At 36.5% G+C, this 13727-nt stretch overlaps 1 protein-coding gene across 4 annotated transcripts in view; it reads left to right on the forward strand.

The window, feature by feature from the left end:
- Slc44a5 (solute carrier family 44, member 5) overlaps positions 1–13727 on the forward strand; it is a 355454-nt gene that overhangs the window by 298543 nt on the left and 43184 nt on the right. For all 4 annotated transcript variants that reach the window (XM_005385229.2, XM_013514352.1, XM_013514353.1 and 1 more), the window contains one exon: positions 6191–6275. In XM_005385229.2, the coding sequence (XP_005385286.1) occupies positions 6191–6275 (85 nt within the window). The remainder of the gene's footprint in view (positions 1–6190; positions 6276–13727) is intronic.

The following is a 13727-nucleotide window of genomic DNA, read 5'->3' on the forward strand; positions in this document are numbered from 1 at the left end:
TCTTTCTTTCTTTCTTCTTTCTTTCTTTCTTTCTTTCTTTCTTTCTTTCTTTCTTTCTTTCTTTCTTTCTTTCTCTCTCTCTCTCTTTCTTTCTTTCTTTCTTTCTTTCTTTCTTTTTTCTTCTTTCTTTCTTTCTTTCTTTCTTTCTTTCTTTCTTTCTTTCTTTCTTTCTTTCTTTCTTTCTTTCTTCATACCAGGGATTGAATTCAGGACCTTGTGCCTGCCAGGCAGGCACTTACGCTGCTGAGCTATATCCCCGGCCCAACAAGTTAATTTTTTTTTGGTACTGGGAATCAAACTCAGCACCTTGCAGTTGTCAGGCAGGCGCTTATGCCACGGAGCTGTATCCCCAGCCCTGCTTTTATTTATTGAGGAAGAGAAACAGAGATTCTCCAAGTCATGGCAGTGAGTGAAAGAGGGTGCAGCCACAAGCCCAGGGCACTCTCCTAGCACCTTGGCTGCGTTCCCTATAATTCCAAGCTCAGGTGACAGGTCAGGGGAATACAGGGAAGGCAGCTATTTTCAAAAATCACCAACCATCTGACATCTGCAGTCTCGTCTGTCTGAGATTTATTGACTACAGACTTCTTGCATCCTCTCAGTGATTATAAAGTTAGCCTCTGTCCTGGCCAATCAGAAAGATTTATATTTTCCTTAGAAAGAATGTATTAAGGAATATTATTATACTAAATATGATATGTGTTTATCTCTGTGCCCTGTGTCTACATGTGTCTGTCACAAAGTAAGACCCTATGAATAAGTGACTCAGCGAATAAGGGTATGATTAGCAGTTCAATATAAATAAATGAATGGGAGTTTGACCTGCATTTCAAGATAATGCTTTCACATTAACTTTCGTTTTAAGAATGAAGGTAAATAGGTAGAAGGTACTTTGTAACTAGTTAGGCCCCAGAGAATATTTTAAATCAAGCTGAAGTTTCCGTATACTAAATCGTACCATGAAGGATTAAGAAATACTAAAATTCTAGAAATTGTCATGATGAATTTAAAAGAAGAAGATTTGTTTTCTAATCATTGTGACTAATTTGAGAGAGACAAAGATGATTTTTTTTCGAGTATAGAAAAGATTTTAAAAAGCTATGTAAACAATACTTATGTATTGCCACATAGTGAATACCTTCAAACATGGCAATTTAAAATAGCAAGTGTTTCTGATCTCAGTTTGTGGGATAGGAAATTGGAACCAGCTCAGCTGGGTGATTCTTCATGACATTGTTACCAAGATGCCAGCCCAAGCCTTGGGACTGAAGCCTTGACTGTGGAGAGGATGTGTTTGAGGCTGCTTCACCCACAGGGCATGGGCAGGAAGCTGACAGTCATGTCAGCTTTCCTGGGGGATTCCCTGAGTGTCCTCATGACCTGTCTGATGGCTTCCTGTAAACCTAGAGATCTTCAAGGGAAAAAGAGCAAATGGGGAGCTGCAGTGTGTTCTGCTAGCTACTCTTAAAAGCCATGCAGTGTCATTTGTGTCACATCTCACTTATTAGGAGCAGGTTGCTAACTCCAGCTCACATTCAAAGAGTGAGGAGTTCAGGATGATGTTCTGAGGGACGACTGTCAAAAAATTTATGGGCATATTTGAAAGCTACTACCAATGGGAATCAGCTGAGTGAAAGTAAATGGATTAATGATAAGAAAGAATTCCATGATAGCATCCCCCCACAGCATCTGGGAGGCAAAAGGCAATGTAGAATCTGTGTTTTGGCGTTTTGAAGAGTGTGAATAAACACTGACTAGTAGCTCTCACCTGAAGCAGTAACAGCACCTAGAGAGTGAGCAAACTGAGTTGACTTTTCAGTTTTCATATTGGGGTGGAATGCTATTAACACTTAAATTTAGGGGTAGAAGTCAGGCAAGATAGACATCTTGCAGTATTTCAAGCAATTCTTCATAACCAAAATAACTCTGCATTGTGCTTGACTTTCTTATGTCCCAAAATTGTATGTGAAAACTTGTTTTGAAATATTTGAAACTTGAACTTCCATTTTAAAATTGTGAAGTTGCTGTTGTATGATTTTAATAAATACTCCAGGAATATGAAAGATTTTATGTTTCTCATTTTTTATTAGTACATGTTTGCAGTACATACTGATTACATTTGTTGTGGGAGTTACTGCATGTACAGAACACTTCTTAATTTTTTTGAGCCCTACCCCTCCTTCCCTCCCTGCTCCTTTGAACTCTTGGTTCCCTTCCCACTCACAAAAGCTCTATTTTTATCATTTTCCCCCTTCAATTCTCTCTTTTCCATCCCTTTTCCCTCCCCTCTTCCTCTCCCTCCGTGCTTTTTGTTAGAATTTACTAAGCTTCGTTCATTTAGGAAAATCTTACTACTGACTACCCCATTTGTACTTTTTGAATTTCTGATCTAGTACATTTGCCTACAATTAACTGTATCTATGACTTTTACAGACTCTGCCTACAGGTTGAAATACCTGACTTCTTTACTTTGTCTTCTAATTTAGTTGTATTTGAGCTTTTGCCTACTGATGTGCATACTGTCTAATTATACATTACTTATTTCTCATTTATATTACAATAGAGCATTATATTGACTTTTAATAAAATTACATGGGTCAGTGACGTTATCAGTGACTATTACTTCAAGCTTGAAAAAGGGGCATTGTAAAATATTTGTTATAAAAATGATATGTTGGTTCTGATGGGTTTGAGAATGGCTAGCATACAAACCATTGATGTTATGGCACTGTTAACCATCTTATATTAGAAGCCCTTATCATTTGCAAGGAAATGTCCTAGAAAAGATCTATCCAGGAGAAATATAACATGAATAACATGGATAATGTTAAATTTTCTAGTGGCTGTATTTAAGAGTATAAAGAGAAATAGTAAAATTGATTTTACTAACCATTTAATAATATCTTATTTAACTAAATATTATTTCAAATGAAGTCAATGTAAAAAATATTGAGATATTCTTTTATTGTTGTTCATTCTGCCTTTAAGATATGACACGCATTTTGCACTTACAGCATGTCTTGATTCTGATAAACTGTTTGAAGGACTTAATAAACTGTTTAAAAGACATGGCGATAGCTACGATAATGGAGAGCACTGTTCTAGAAGTTCCACGAAGACAGAAATTCTTAAAAAGGGAGTAAAATAGGAGTCACCCCTCTATGAACAAAGGCAAAACGCTGCTTCACATCTTTTTTTGCTCTTCTTCTTTTGCTGCTCTCAGCTCTGATCTTCATGTTCTAGCTCAAACACACGCACCATCTGCAGCACAGATTCCATGCCGGAGGCTGCTCCATAAACGAGACCACCTGCCTCAGCTCAAAACTGGAAAGCCAAGGGGAGCATTTCCCTGGACTCTTCCATCTTCATCTCCTGCCTTGTCCATGGATCTCCAGATCCCTACGGAGACATCTCCTTCTCCCCAAGCACAAACCTCTTCCCTCCAAATGACAAAGGCTCCCAAATTGCGAGGATCACTGCCTTTTCTACTGAGACGTCCAGCATTTGCTGGTCCTTGTTTAGCCAATGTCCTCGTTGTTTGTTCCCCACTAGGAACAAGCTCTTTTCTTAAGCCACCACTTGGCAGGCAGCATTACTGCCCCTGTAGTCTTCTAGTTCAAACACAGGCCTTTGGGAGCAACACACCTAAACTTAAGCCCTGTTTGTGTCACTCAAAAGCTGTGGAATCTTAAAAAATAAAGTCCTGAGCCACCGTTCTGTAGGAAATTTAAGTAACATAATAGCTCTTGGGATTGCTGTGAGACTAATAAGGTGAGCAAAGTGAAGCAATGGGTGCAATAAACATAGCACAGCCCATGACATGTTGTCAGTGGTTAATACAACGAAGTTCTTAATTCATTATTTCTTCAACCTGTAATTCTTTCCCTGATCTCAGCTACATGTTCAAATGCTAACAACTTTGCAGGCTTGCTTTCTTAAGTCCCACCTTTCTCTAAGACTCCTACAAACTTTATTCTTCTCCTGTCATGTATTTCTGGAGAATTCTGACATAAACTGGTGTTGATTTCTAGTACAGAGCACATAATGACTATTTAGTAAATTCATTGATAGATGGCGAAACAGGGAAAACTATGGCAGATGCTGCTGAGAGCAGACTCCAGCTCCCCTCAACCTATCTGAGTTTGCTCGCATTTGTGATGAGCGGTTTTACTGTGACCCTAATGGGCCACTCTGTGTAGTCCCACAGATGTTCCTAGAAGTGTAGGACCACAACTGCCCACTGCACTTTCGCATTCATTAACCTGCCCAGGACTGCCCTTAATCTGTTCTCTGAATCATTTCCCTTATACCCACTGAAGCTTTCTGGAATTATCACCCAAATAAACTACCTGGATCAAAGACCTGGTTTCTGAGTTTGCTTGGAGAACCCTGAAAAAGGCAAGAACTAACATTACTGAGTCCATACTGGATACCAAGCACCATATTATGTACCCTATCTTCTTTATCTTCTTTCTTATTTTCAATGTTCTGACAGGTTTGGTATTATTATACTCATATTTTTAGAAATAATGTAGAAAACTAGGAACACAAAATAACTGATTTGTTCAGGGTTATAGATAATAAATAACAGTAATGATAACCTATAATAACAATGCTTCTGTAGGTGCCTATTTCTGAATTAACAATTATATAAGAAAAAACAATTTAGAATGAAGATAAAAGAAACTTATTTCAGAAAATAGAGTCAGATAAAATTAGTTCCCTTTCTTAGGTGTAGCCAAAATGTGACAAAGTAAGGCATGGAAAGAAACAGATGAAATGGTGTCTCGAGACATTATACATTAAACATTAGGTGTCACTTAAATGCTTTATTTATAGTCCATTTTCTTTATTCTGGAAAGTAAAGACAGGAAGATATGGCAGCAGAGAGCTGCCTGAATGGTTCAGATTTCTTAAGAATGTATTAAGAAATAAAACTGATTTGGCCTCTGTGACATTGGATAAAGAATTAGACAAAGGAAGCTTTTCTGGGAACTTAGATACCGAACATGAACAGAAAGGGTTGGATTGATGAGAAAAAATATTGTGAAAAATTCCTCTTTCATATTAAAATTCTCCTTCAGAATTTTATCTTTCCAAGTCACACCGGCCACATACATAAGGGTGATAGAATTATAATGCAAACTGTCAAATCCAATGAATGTGGGTAAGAAGATAGCTGGGCACACGCTGAAAGAAGCAGAGGACAAAGAGATACATTTCCATATGCATAGGAAAATGTAATAACAATGCTTCTGTAGGTGCCTATTTCTGAATTAACAATTCAGATTAACAATTATGTTCTGAATTAACAATTCTAATTAACAATTAGAAGACCAGTGCATTTCTTAGATTTTTAGGAACTGTATTATTCAAGTTGGCAACATTAGAGAAACTCACCTAGAGTTAAGGGAATATGACCCAATCTCGTCCTTAGATACCACTATCTGCTTTTTTGTAATGTAGTTGTCAAATCAAGTTTACAATTCTTGGAAAAAAAGGAGTGATACATTTGTCAAAGGTAAAGCCCCGCATCTTCATAGCAAATCTAATCAAGTCTTCAGTTTTCATGAAATACAAGAATACTTTCTATTTGTATTAAGCCTTGAGATTATTAGACAAAACATATGGTACATCTATTAAACAAAAAATATGGTAAATTTATAAGCTCTCCATTTGCTTCTGTTTGCCTTCATGTCACACAAAATTATACAGAACTAGTCAATTTGAATTGGGGTTTGCAGTTTCTGTTTTTTAAAAAAAAATTAAATGTTTTTCACTTATATACAACCCAAAAGCATTGCATCATGTTGTTAGCTGTAAATTTATTGGCTCTGTTATGAAGTCATTTACTTTTGAACCCTACAAAAAGTGTATTTTAGCCAAGCAAGCTTTTGTAGTGTGCCCTCTAACTCACAATTTAATAAATGTCATTTTCTAAGTGCATTACCTCATGTTTTGGCGAGAGCCCAGACAAATCCTGAGAGAATAAGAGAAATGTGCTTTCTGACTGATTCATCCATATTTTATTTTACTTTTCATTAAGAAATTACTTTTTGAAAAAATCAATAATCTCCCGTGGCTAAGGGGAGAGGTGGGTGCATTGCAGTGGTGCATTGTAATATCTCAGATCAGACTGCCTTCAGCCAGAGGTTGCTGATAGAGCTTTTGTCCTTTCTTGTTCCTCTAGCCTGGGCGCATGGTGATGCCAGGAGAGTGACCTATCCTACGGACAGCCAGGGCCATTTCTGCGGCCAGAAGGGCACCCCCAATGAGTGAGTATGGCCAATTTGCTTTGTGCACAAAATCTCAACTGTGTAAACTGAAACCTAGAAATCACTTTACCACGAATTGTACTGGACTGAAGACTGAATTTTACAAAGGAGGGTTTCCTTCCCGCTCTTCCTGCAGACAGCTGGAAGCAGTTGGGAGGTTTGAAACTAGATGAATGAAGACGCGATGTCATTGCCGTGGGGCATTTTATTAGAAAGCACCGGCACTCTGCTTAGTAAAAATGTAATACTCGTAAATGAATTGAACCTGCGAGTTTTTTCAATGGCCATTTAAAAAAATACTTTATAAAATGCATTATTGACAGACCAGATTGTGAACTGAACATAAAAGCTGGTGCAGTAGTTTGATTCTTTTTGTCACAGTGCCTACTGATAAATCATTCTACCTTTCTAAATGAGGGCTACACCCAGAGGTCTTCAGTACTCAATAGGATTTTCAGGGCAACTTAACTCCTATGGTCAACACCTCCAGATAGCTGAGAAAACATGTCCTTTCTATGGCTGGTCACAACAGAAGTCTCATTTCTGAAGCAAGTTTTTTATTTCTTCACCTAAAAATCAAGTGGCCAAGAAAACATAAATTGCACATTTTTAGAAAATGTTTCCTTTGTTCTGGTCCATTTCTTTCCTTTCTTTTCAACCTGAGATTGTTACTAGATCTCCTAGCTCTTTATAACCAATTAAGTTTCTATAAAAGCTCACTTGAGATGCTTTAAAAAAAAAAAAAAAAAGGCAACACTAGCCCCCACACCACCAACACTACCGCCAAAAATGAAGAAGGTTTAGAACACTTCACTTCAATTTTGTTCTGATGTTGTCCCCCCATAACTGAGTTTATTATTATAAGGATTAAATTATAAGAGATTAAACAAATTATAAGAATTAAATTATAAGAGATTGAAACAAGGATTCAGGAAATGGTTACCAAATATTGGACAATCATTTAGGAAATCAAGGAACCCAGATATTTGGAGGGGGAAGAGAGAAATCCTTAATCATTTTTGGGTGAGTTTATAGAGGACAAATTCATCCCTCTAGAAGGTCTTCTCCCTATCACAGACAAGTGGACTAAATTCTGCTTTAGGATAGTAATTCTTATTTTAACCTCAGTAACTTGGAAAGTCTTAGATATTGCTGCAAAAACTTTCATGCTATAAAGGACAAAGAAAACACCAGGTGGTGTTAAAAAAAAAGAAAATCATACAAATCTCTAAATCATTAGCTCTTTAAAACAGGCCATTTTAAAAAGCCTTTTATGACAATAAGTTTTCTATACCTAAACCAATGACCCACTTACTTTGAACAAAGATGTGACACCACAAATTTCAGTGTGTAAAGATCATTCAAAGAGAATCCTTATTTAACACAGAGACATGTTTATTGAATTATAATTTATAATAAAGTATATTGGAATCTAAACAGATATTCAACAATATGTGATGATAGTAAATTATGGACCATCCACTTAATGCAATAAAATAGGGTCACTGAAAATTATGTTTATAATTTCAACAGTTGATTCTACTGGGTTTTTTAAAATAGTTTCTAGGTTTGTTTCATGATTTTACCACACAAGTACACCACCTTAAGTCACTGTAAACAAAGTTAAAAGATAAGTTGTAAACCAAGAAAAAATTATTTAAAAAAACATTTCTGACAAATGGATCAAGTTTTATGATACAAACTGCTCTTACAAGATCAAAAAGGAAAAGATGATCATTTAATATAAAAGGAGGCAAAAGTCATAAACAGGAAATAACAATATAATGGCCAATAACAATAGAGAATGCTTATCACTAATTAACTGTTGAATGACAGTTAAAAAATAAAATACAAATTAATAAATATTATTTTACCGAATATATTGTCAAATAAATTAAAAGGATTAAAATTTCCCCTGTTGGCTACACTTAGGAGAAATAGACACATCATTTCCTACTGGTGATAGTGTAATATAATATTTATCAAATATTTATCAAACATGTATGTTGTCCGATTCAGCAGTGTTCCTCCTAGAGGTGTATCTGGTAGAAATTGAATATATTCCCTAGTATTATAAGTACTGTGTTTGTCAGCTTTCCGTTATTGTGACACAACAGCCAAGACAAGCAATTTAAAGACATGAAGGTTTACTTTAGCTCATAGTTTCAGAGGTTTCAGTCCATGGTTACTTGGCCCTGTTACTTTGGGCTTGTGACAGCACAGTGCTTCATAGCAGGGATATGTGGCAGAGATGGGATGTTCAGTTCAGAACAGTCAGGAAGCAAAGAGAGAGGAAAAGGAGCCAGGGTCACATAACTCCTTCAAGGTCATGGCCCAGTGACCTCACTTCCTCCAACAAGACCCCACGTCCTACAGGTCCTACCACCTCCCAGGAACATCACATATGTAGTCTTTGGGGGCACACTCAGATCCAAACTGTAGCAGGTGTCACTCAATAGTAAGAATAAAATGAAATAGCTCACATGCCTATCATTAGGTTGATTAAATGAATTATGATGGAATCATATAATAAAATACCATTTAATCCCTAAAAATTATTGTGTATTGATATATTTTTGCATGGAAATACACTTACCATATATTGTTGATTCAAGAACTCTTTTAAAAATTACAAGTTTAGTTCCATTTGTGAGTATGTTTATATACTTGTACACTATATATTCACATATATAAAGCACCTGTATACACAAGGAAAACAGCCTGAAAGGATAGACATATGCTTGTAGCAACTACCTCTACATGAAAGGAGTATCATTTACATTTACTTACATATTTATTGAGCTCAATTTAACCCCAGACAGTATCCTAAAGAGTAAGGGTAGAGTACAAACAGTTGAATGAGTCATCTGCTATTGTGCAGTTTATATTTCAGTTCAGGGAAGGGTGGTGATAGAGATATAGATATGCAAGATAACTTTACACAAGGACAAATGCTAGGAGGGAAATATAAGAAAGAAACCCTGATAGAGGGTGATTGGTGTGCTGTAGGAGAGCGTTCTCTCAGGTTATGGGACTCCAGCTGGACTTTCATGGGGAAGAGTTATTTTTGACATGAGATATGAAGAGAAGAGGGATGCTCGGGATGATCTTTTAAGGCAGAAGCAAGAAGTGCAGAAGTCCTGAGGCAGGAGATACTCTGGTAATGGAGAGAAGACTAAGAAGCTGGAGTATAACAAAGAGGAAAGTACAATGAGCTGCTGTTTGAAAAACGGGTAGGAATCAGATTTTGTGGCTCCTGTGAGTTCTGATAAGGTACCAAAGAAAAACAGACCATTCTTTTCACTTTTTCAAATTTTCCTGAACTATTTCAATTGTTATAGTCAGTAAATATATAGAAAAATAATTGTCTTTCTTAACTATGAAAAAAAACAGAGTTGTCATAAAATTACAAAATAAAATTATGAATAATATTTATTTTATTATTTATATGCTATATGTATTGTAATTTTCTACCGAAAATGCTTGACTGCAAAGTTTCAAAAATAAAAGAGTTAAAAGTATAGTAGCTGAGGCACTCAGTCACCTTAGCTATTAAAGCCCTCTTTTTATAGACTTTTTTTGGTACTGGGAATTGAACTCAGGACCTTGCACTTGCCAGACCCCAGACCTCTTCTTTTTACAAATGATAAACATTTTATTACAAGAATACACACCCTGGAGTCAAATTCTGACTTTACTTCCTTCAGCTTTGACCATTGGGCATGGGACACATCCACCTAGCTTTGTTTTCCTGATAATGATGCAAAAATTAAATGAAAGAGTAATAATTTAGGAGAAATTTTCATCTTTCTATTTACAAAACCAATTTTTGAGACCCTCCAATGGACTGGTCCCTATATGAAATTCATAGATACACAAATAAATAAGAAATGTCTATACCATTCTTCAGGGATCTCTTAATCTCAAGAACAGAATCAAAAAAGCCATGGGCTTCAATCTATTGTGTTCATGCAGTGCTGCACTTTCAGACTAAGGTAGTATATTAGTCACTTTCCCATCCCTGGGACAAAATACATGAGACCTGCAATTTAAAGGAGGAGATGAGTTCAGTTCCTGGTACCGGAGAAAAACCAAAAAAAAAAAAAAAAAAAAACCAAAAAAAAAAAAACAAAAGGAGGAGAGTTTTAATTTGGCTTATGGTTTCCAAGGAGTCAGTCCATGGTTAGCTGACTCTTAAGGAGAAACAGTGTGGCAGAAGGGCTTGTTGGAGGATAATTGTGCAACTCATGACAGCCAGGTAGCAGAGAGACAGGGAAGGGAGAAGTTGGAAACAAGTACATACCCTATTATGTCATCCCACCCACTAATTCCAACTAAGTTCCCTCCTCCTAACAGCACATTCAGCTGGGAACTAATCAATGGATCAACCCACTGATGAGTGTAGTGCCTCAGTGATCCAACTTCCTTACAAAAGTCACACCTCTGAATATATTGGAGGAATACTTTAGATCTAAATCATAAGTATCGTGCTCACAATTCCATGTGAAGCACCACCCCCATTCTTTTCTATAGGCTCTTTCAAGATCCCAATTTACTGACTTGAGTTTTTATCACTTCCTGAACTTATCCCAATCATGAATTTGTTGACTGAGCCCCAAATTCCTTGAGATCAGGAACATTCTCTTTTTCACTGTTATACCCTTGGCACTTACAGCTTTGTTTGGTACTGTAGTAAATACATTATTACATGAATGAAAGTAAAGGGCTACTGCAGATAAGTGATGTTCTCCTAAAGGTAGGGGTCAATGTAAAGGTCTTATCAGGCCCTTGTAAAAAAAACACTGCTAAGTGTGGATCAGTAGTATTACTCTCATGTGGAAAGTTGGGAAAATGGAATTCAGAAGAGTGAGTCCTCTCCAAGGTCCATTTGACTACTAAATAGCAATGGTAGCACTTTCCAACCTCAAATCCTATACTCTGTAGGCTGCACCCCTTGAGTTGCAGTGAGATTGGTTTTATGTTTAACTGACGCCTAAAAGTCTTGAACAGAACTGGTTAAAAAAATTCATTAAATAATTTAAGTAACTGTGTGTGCCTCTATGCCAAAAGGAAATTCATGTACATCCAGATGCGTAAACAGTTTAGGCTTATTCCCAACCCAGCGGGACAAGCTTGTTCAAATGTAACCATTAGACTATTTGTACTTGGTATTGTCATGATGAGGTTATGCCCGTCCTTTACCTCTCACCTCTGGAAGAGATTCCTTATAACTGAACTTGAGTTCTGTGTTTAGAAAGGGTACAATAATATTTGGAATGTAGAATTTGACCTTTTGTGCATTATTTATGGTGAGCCAAAAGGACTCTAGGTGAAGCACTGGGAGTTTCCTAAAATATAGAGAAGACAGAAGAAGCTAAGACTTCAAAGGAAAGCAGCGTTTGCTGTTGCGTGTAACTTTCTCTGCCTTTCCATTTCAGGGAAGTCGTTCATGACGCTTGGGTTATAGACCTTTGCTTTGAGATTTCCACTAAAAAGCAAGGACCTGGTTGGTTTTGATGCCACCTTCTGGCTACTACAAAAACTTCAGCTTTCAAAGGCTGGGCTAAACTTTGAAATTGAGGCAGCACCATTACCAAAGGAGAGAGACTGAAAGACCCACCCACCCCAGAGCTGATTTCTGTGCTTGAATTTTTCTGAATCAACCATAACTTTAATTATTTTAATTTCACCCACAAAATGGCCCGAGTGTCCTACAAACCTGTTTAAACACACTACAGACCTAGGTCCCCTACTTGGTTTAATTTTTAAGATTTGGGTCAATATAATATACACCTATGAAGGCAAATCAAACAGTAGTGAAGAGCTTTATAATCAAATCAGTGCCCCCCCATCCTACATCTCTTCACTCACAATTTTATTCCACAGAGATAATGTTTTCTCCCTCTGGTTTTAGTTCATCTGGCTGGTATTTTTGTACAATTTTAAATGATACTCTTACTTTTATTTTATGCTTTATTAACTTTAGATAGCATCTACTAAGGGCTGGGGATATAGCTCAGTGGCATAAGTGCCTGCCTGGCAAGCACAAGGTCGTGAATTTGATCCCCGGAACTGCAAAAAAAAAAAAAAAAAAAAAGATAGCATCCACTGACAGCCAGCTTTGGAAAGCAAAGATTTACTTATTTACGTGATCTCTTTTCCTGATCCTCATATTTGGCAGTTGAATTACTACACATAAATTTCCGTGTGATCTCTTTAAATAATATACTAATACTTCTATTTCTTGCTCCTTCTAACCTCTGTCAGTAACTTGACTCTTCTTTATGGAGGGGGATATTATCCCTCCTACCTTTTTCTCCATTTTTCTTTTCACTTCCATCTTTTACTTTCAGTGTTTATTCTCTTACAGGATCAAACGTGTACATCAGTACATCTAATGTCTACCTGATTCACGTGCCTCGTGGTGACCTTTTTCCTCTTTTAAAGTGTTTAAAGTCATTTCTCCATTTTTGGTGTTGTGAAATCTCATGATTTAATGCAGATCTTCTTTTAAAAGTTATTTTGGGTCAGTCTTCAGTGACTCTTTCAATAATTCAAAGAATCTTTTAATTACAATTCTCATCATCTCTGGAGAAAATTTCTTCTGTTATTTTTACAACGGCTTACATTTTATTAGGTCTGATTTTTGGAATTATTTGTCCTACTTGTAACATTCACCCCAATGCCTCTCTTCCTGCAAATATTTTCCAGGTCTTTTTTTGTTTCATTCTAAATTTTTTCATTTTTTTCCAGTTTTTTATTGTTTATTCGTACATTTTAGATATACATAATGGTCATATTCATCATATGGAATTTGTACCCTTACATGATATACTTTGATGCCTATTTTTTTCCCAGTTCCCTCTACTCCCTTCAACCCATCTTCCCCTATTTACAAAGCTTTGTTTCCATTTTATCCTTTTTAAAATCATTTTTTCCTTTTCCCTTCCTTCCTTTCCCACTTCCCCCACCCTAGTTCTTCTTTCCTCCTGAACAATTTATTCCCAAAGCACAATATCTATTGTGCATTTTGGCCTTTATTTACTCTTTCAACTTCTCACACCAGAGAGACAATACAGTGTTTACACATGTGAGTCCGGTTTATTTCATTTAAGAGTATGGTCTCAAGTTGCATCCATTTACCTAGAAATGCCTCAGGTTTATCATTCTTTATGGCATTCATCTCTTCAATTTTTATAAGCTCCTGCCTATTCTCAATTTTCCTTTCTAGTAACCTCCCATTTTTGTTTTGTGAATAAGCTGCTTGAATTTCTCTGAGTCAACCATAACTTTAATTATTTTAATTTCATCCAGCATGAGTTTTTGTTTCCTTACCTTAGTATTTCTCTCTTACTTTCTGATTCCTCTTATACGCTTGACGCTGGTTGATTATCTGTTCTTATCAAAGGAAGGCGGGCTAAGAGTCTTGTGTGTGTTTCTTCGACTGCCGTA

Source organism: Chinchilla lanigera, unplaced genomic scaffold (assembly GCF_000276665.1).
Source record: "Chinchilla lanigera isolate Chin_1 unplaced genomic scaffold, ChiLan1.0 scaffold00022, whole genome shotgun sequence".
NCBI classification, from domain to species: domain Eukaryota; kingdom Metazoa; phylum Chordata; class Mammalia; order Rodentia; family Chinchillidae; genus Chinchilla; species Chinchilla lanigera.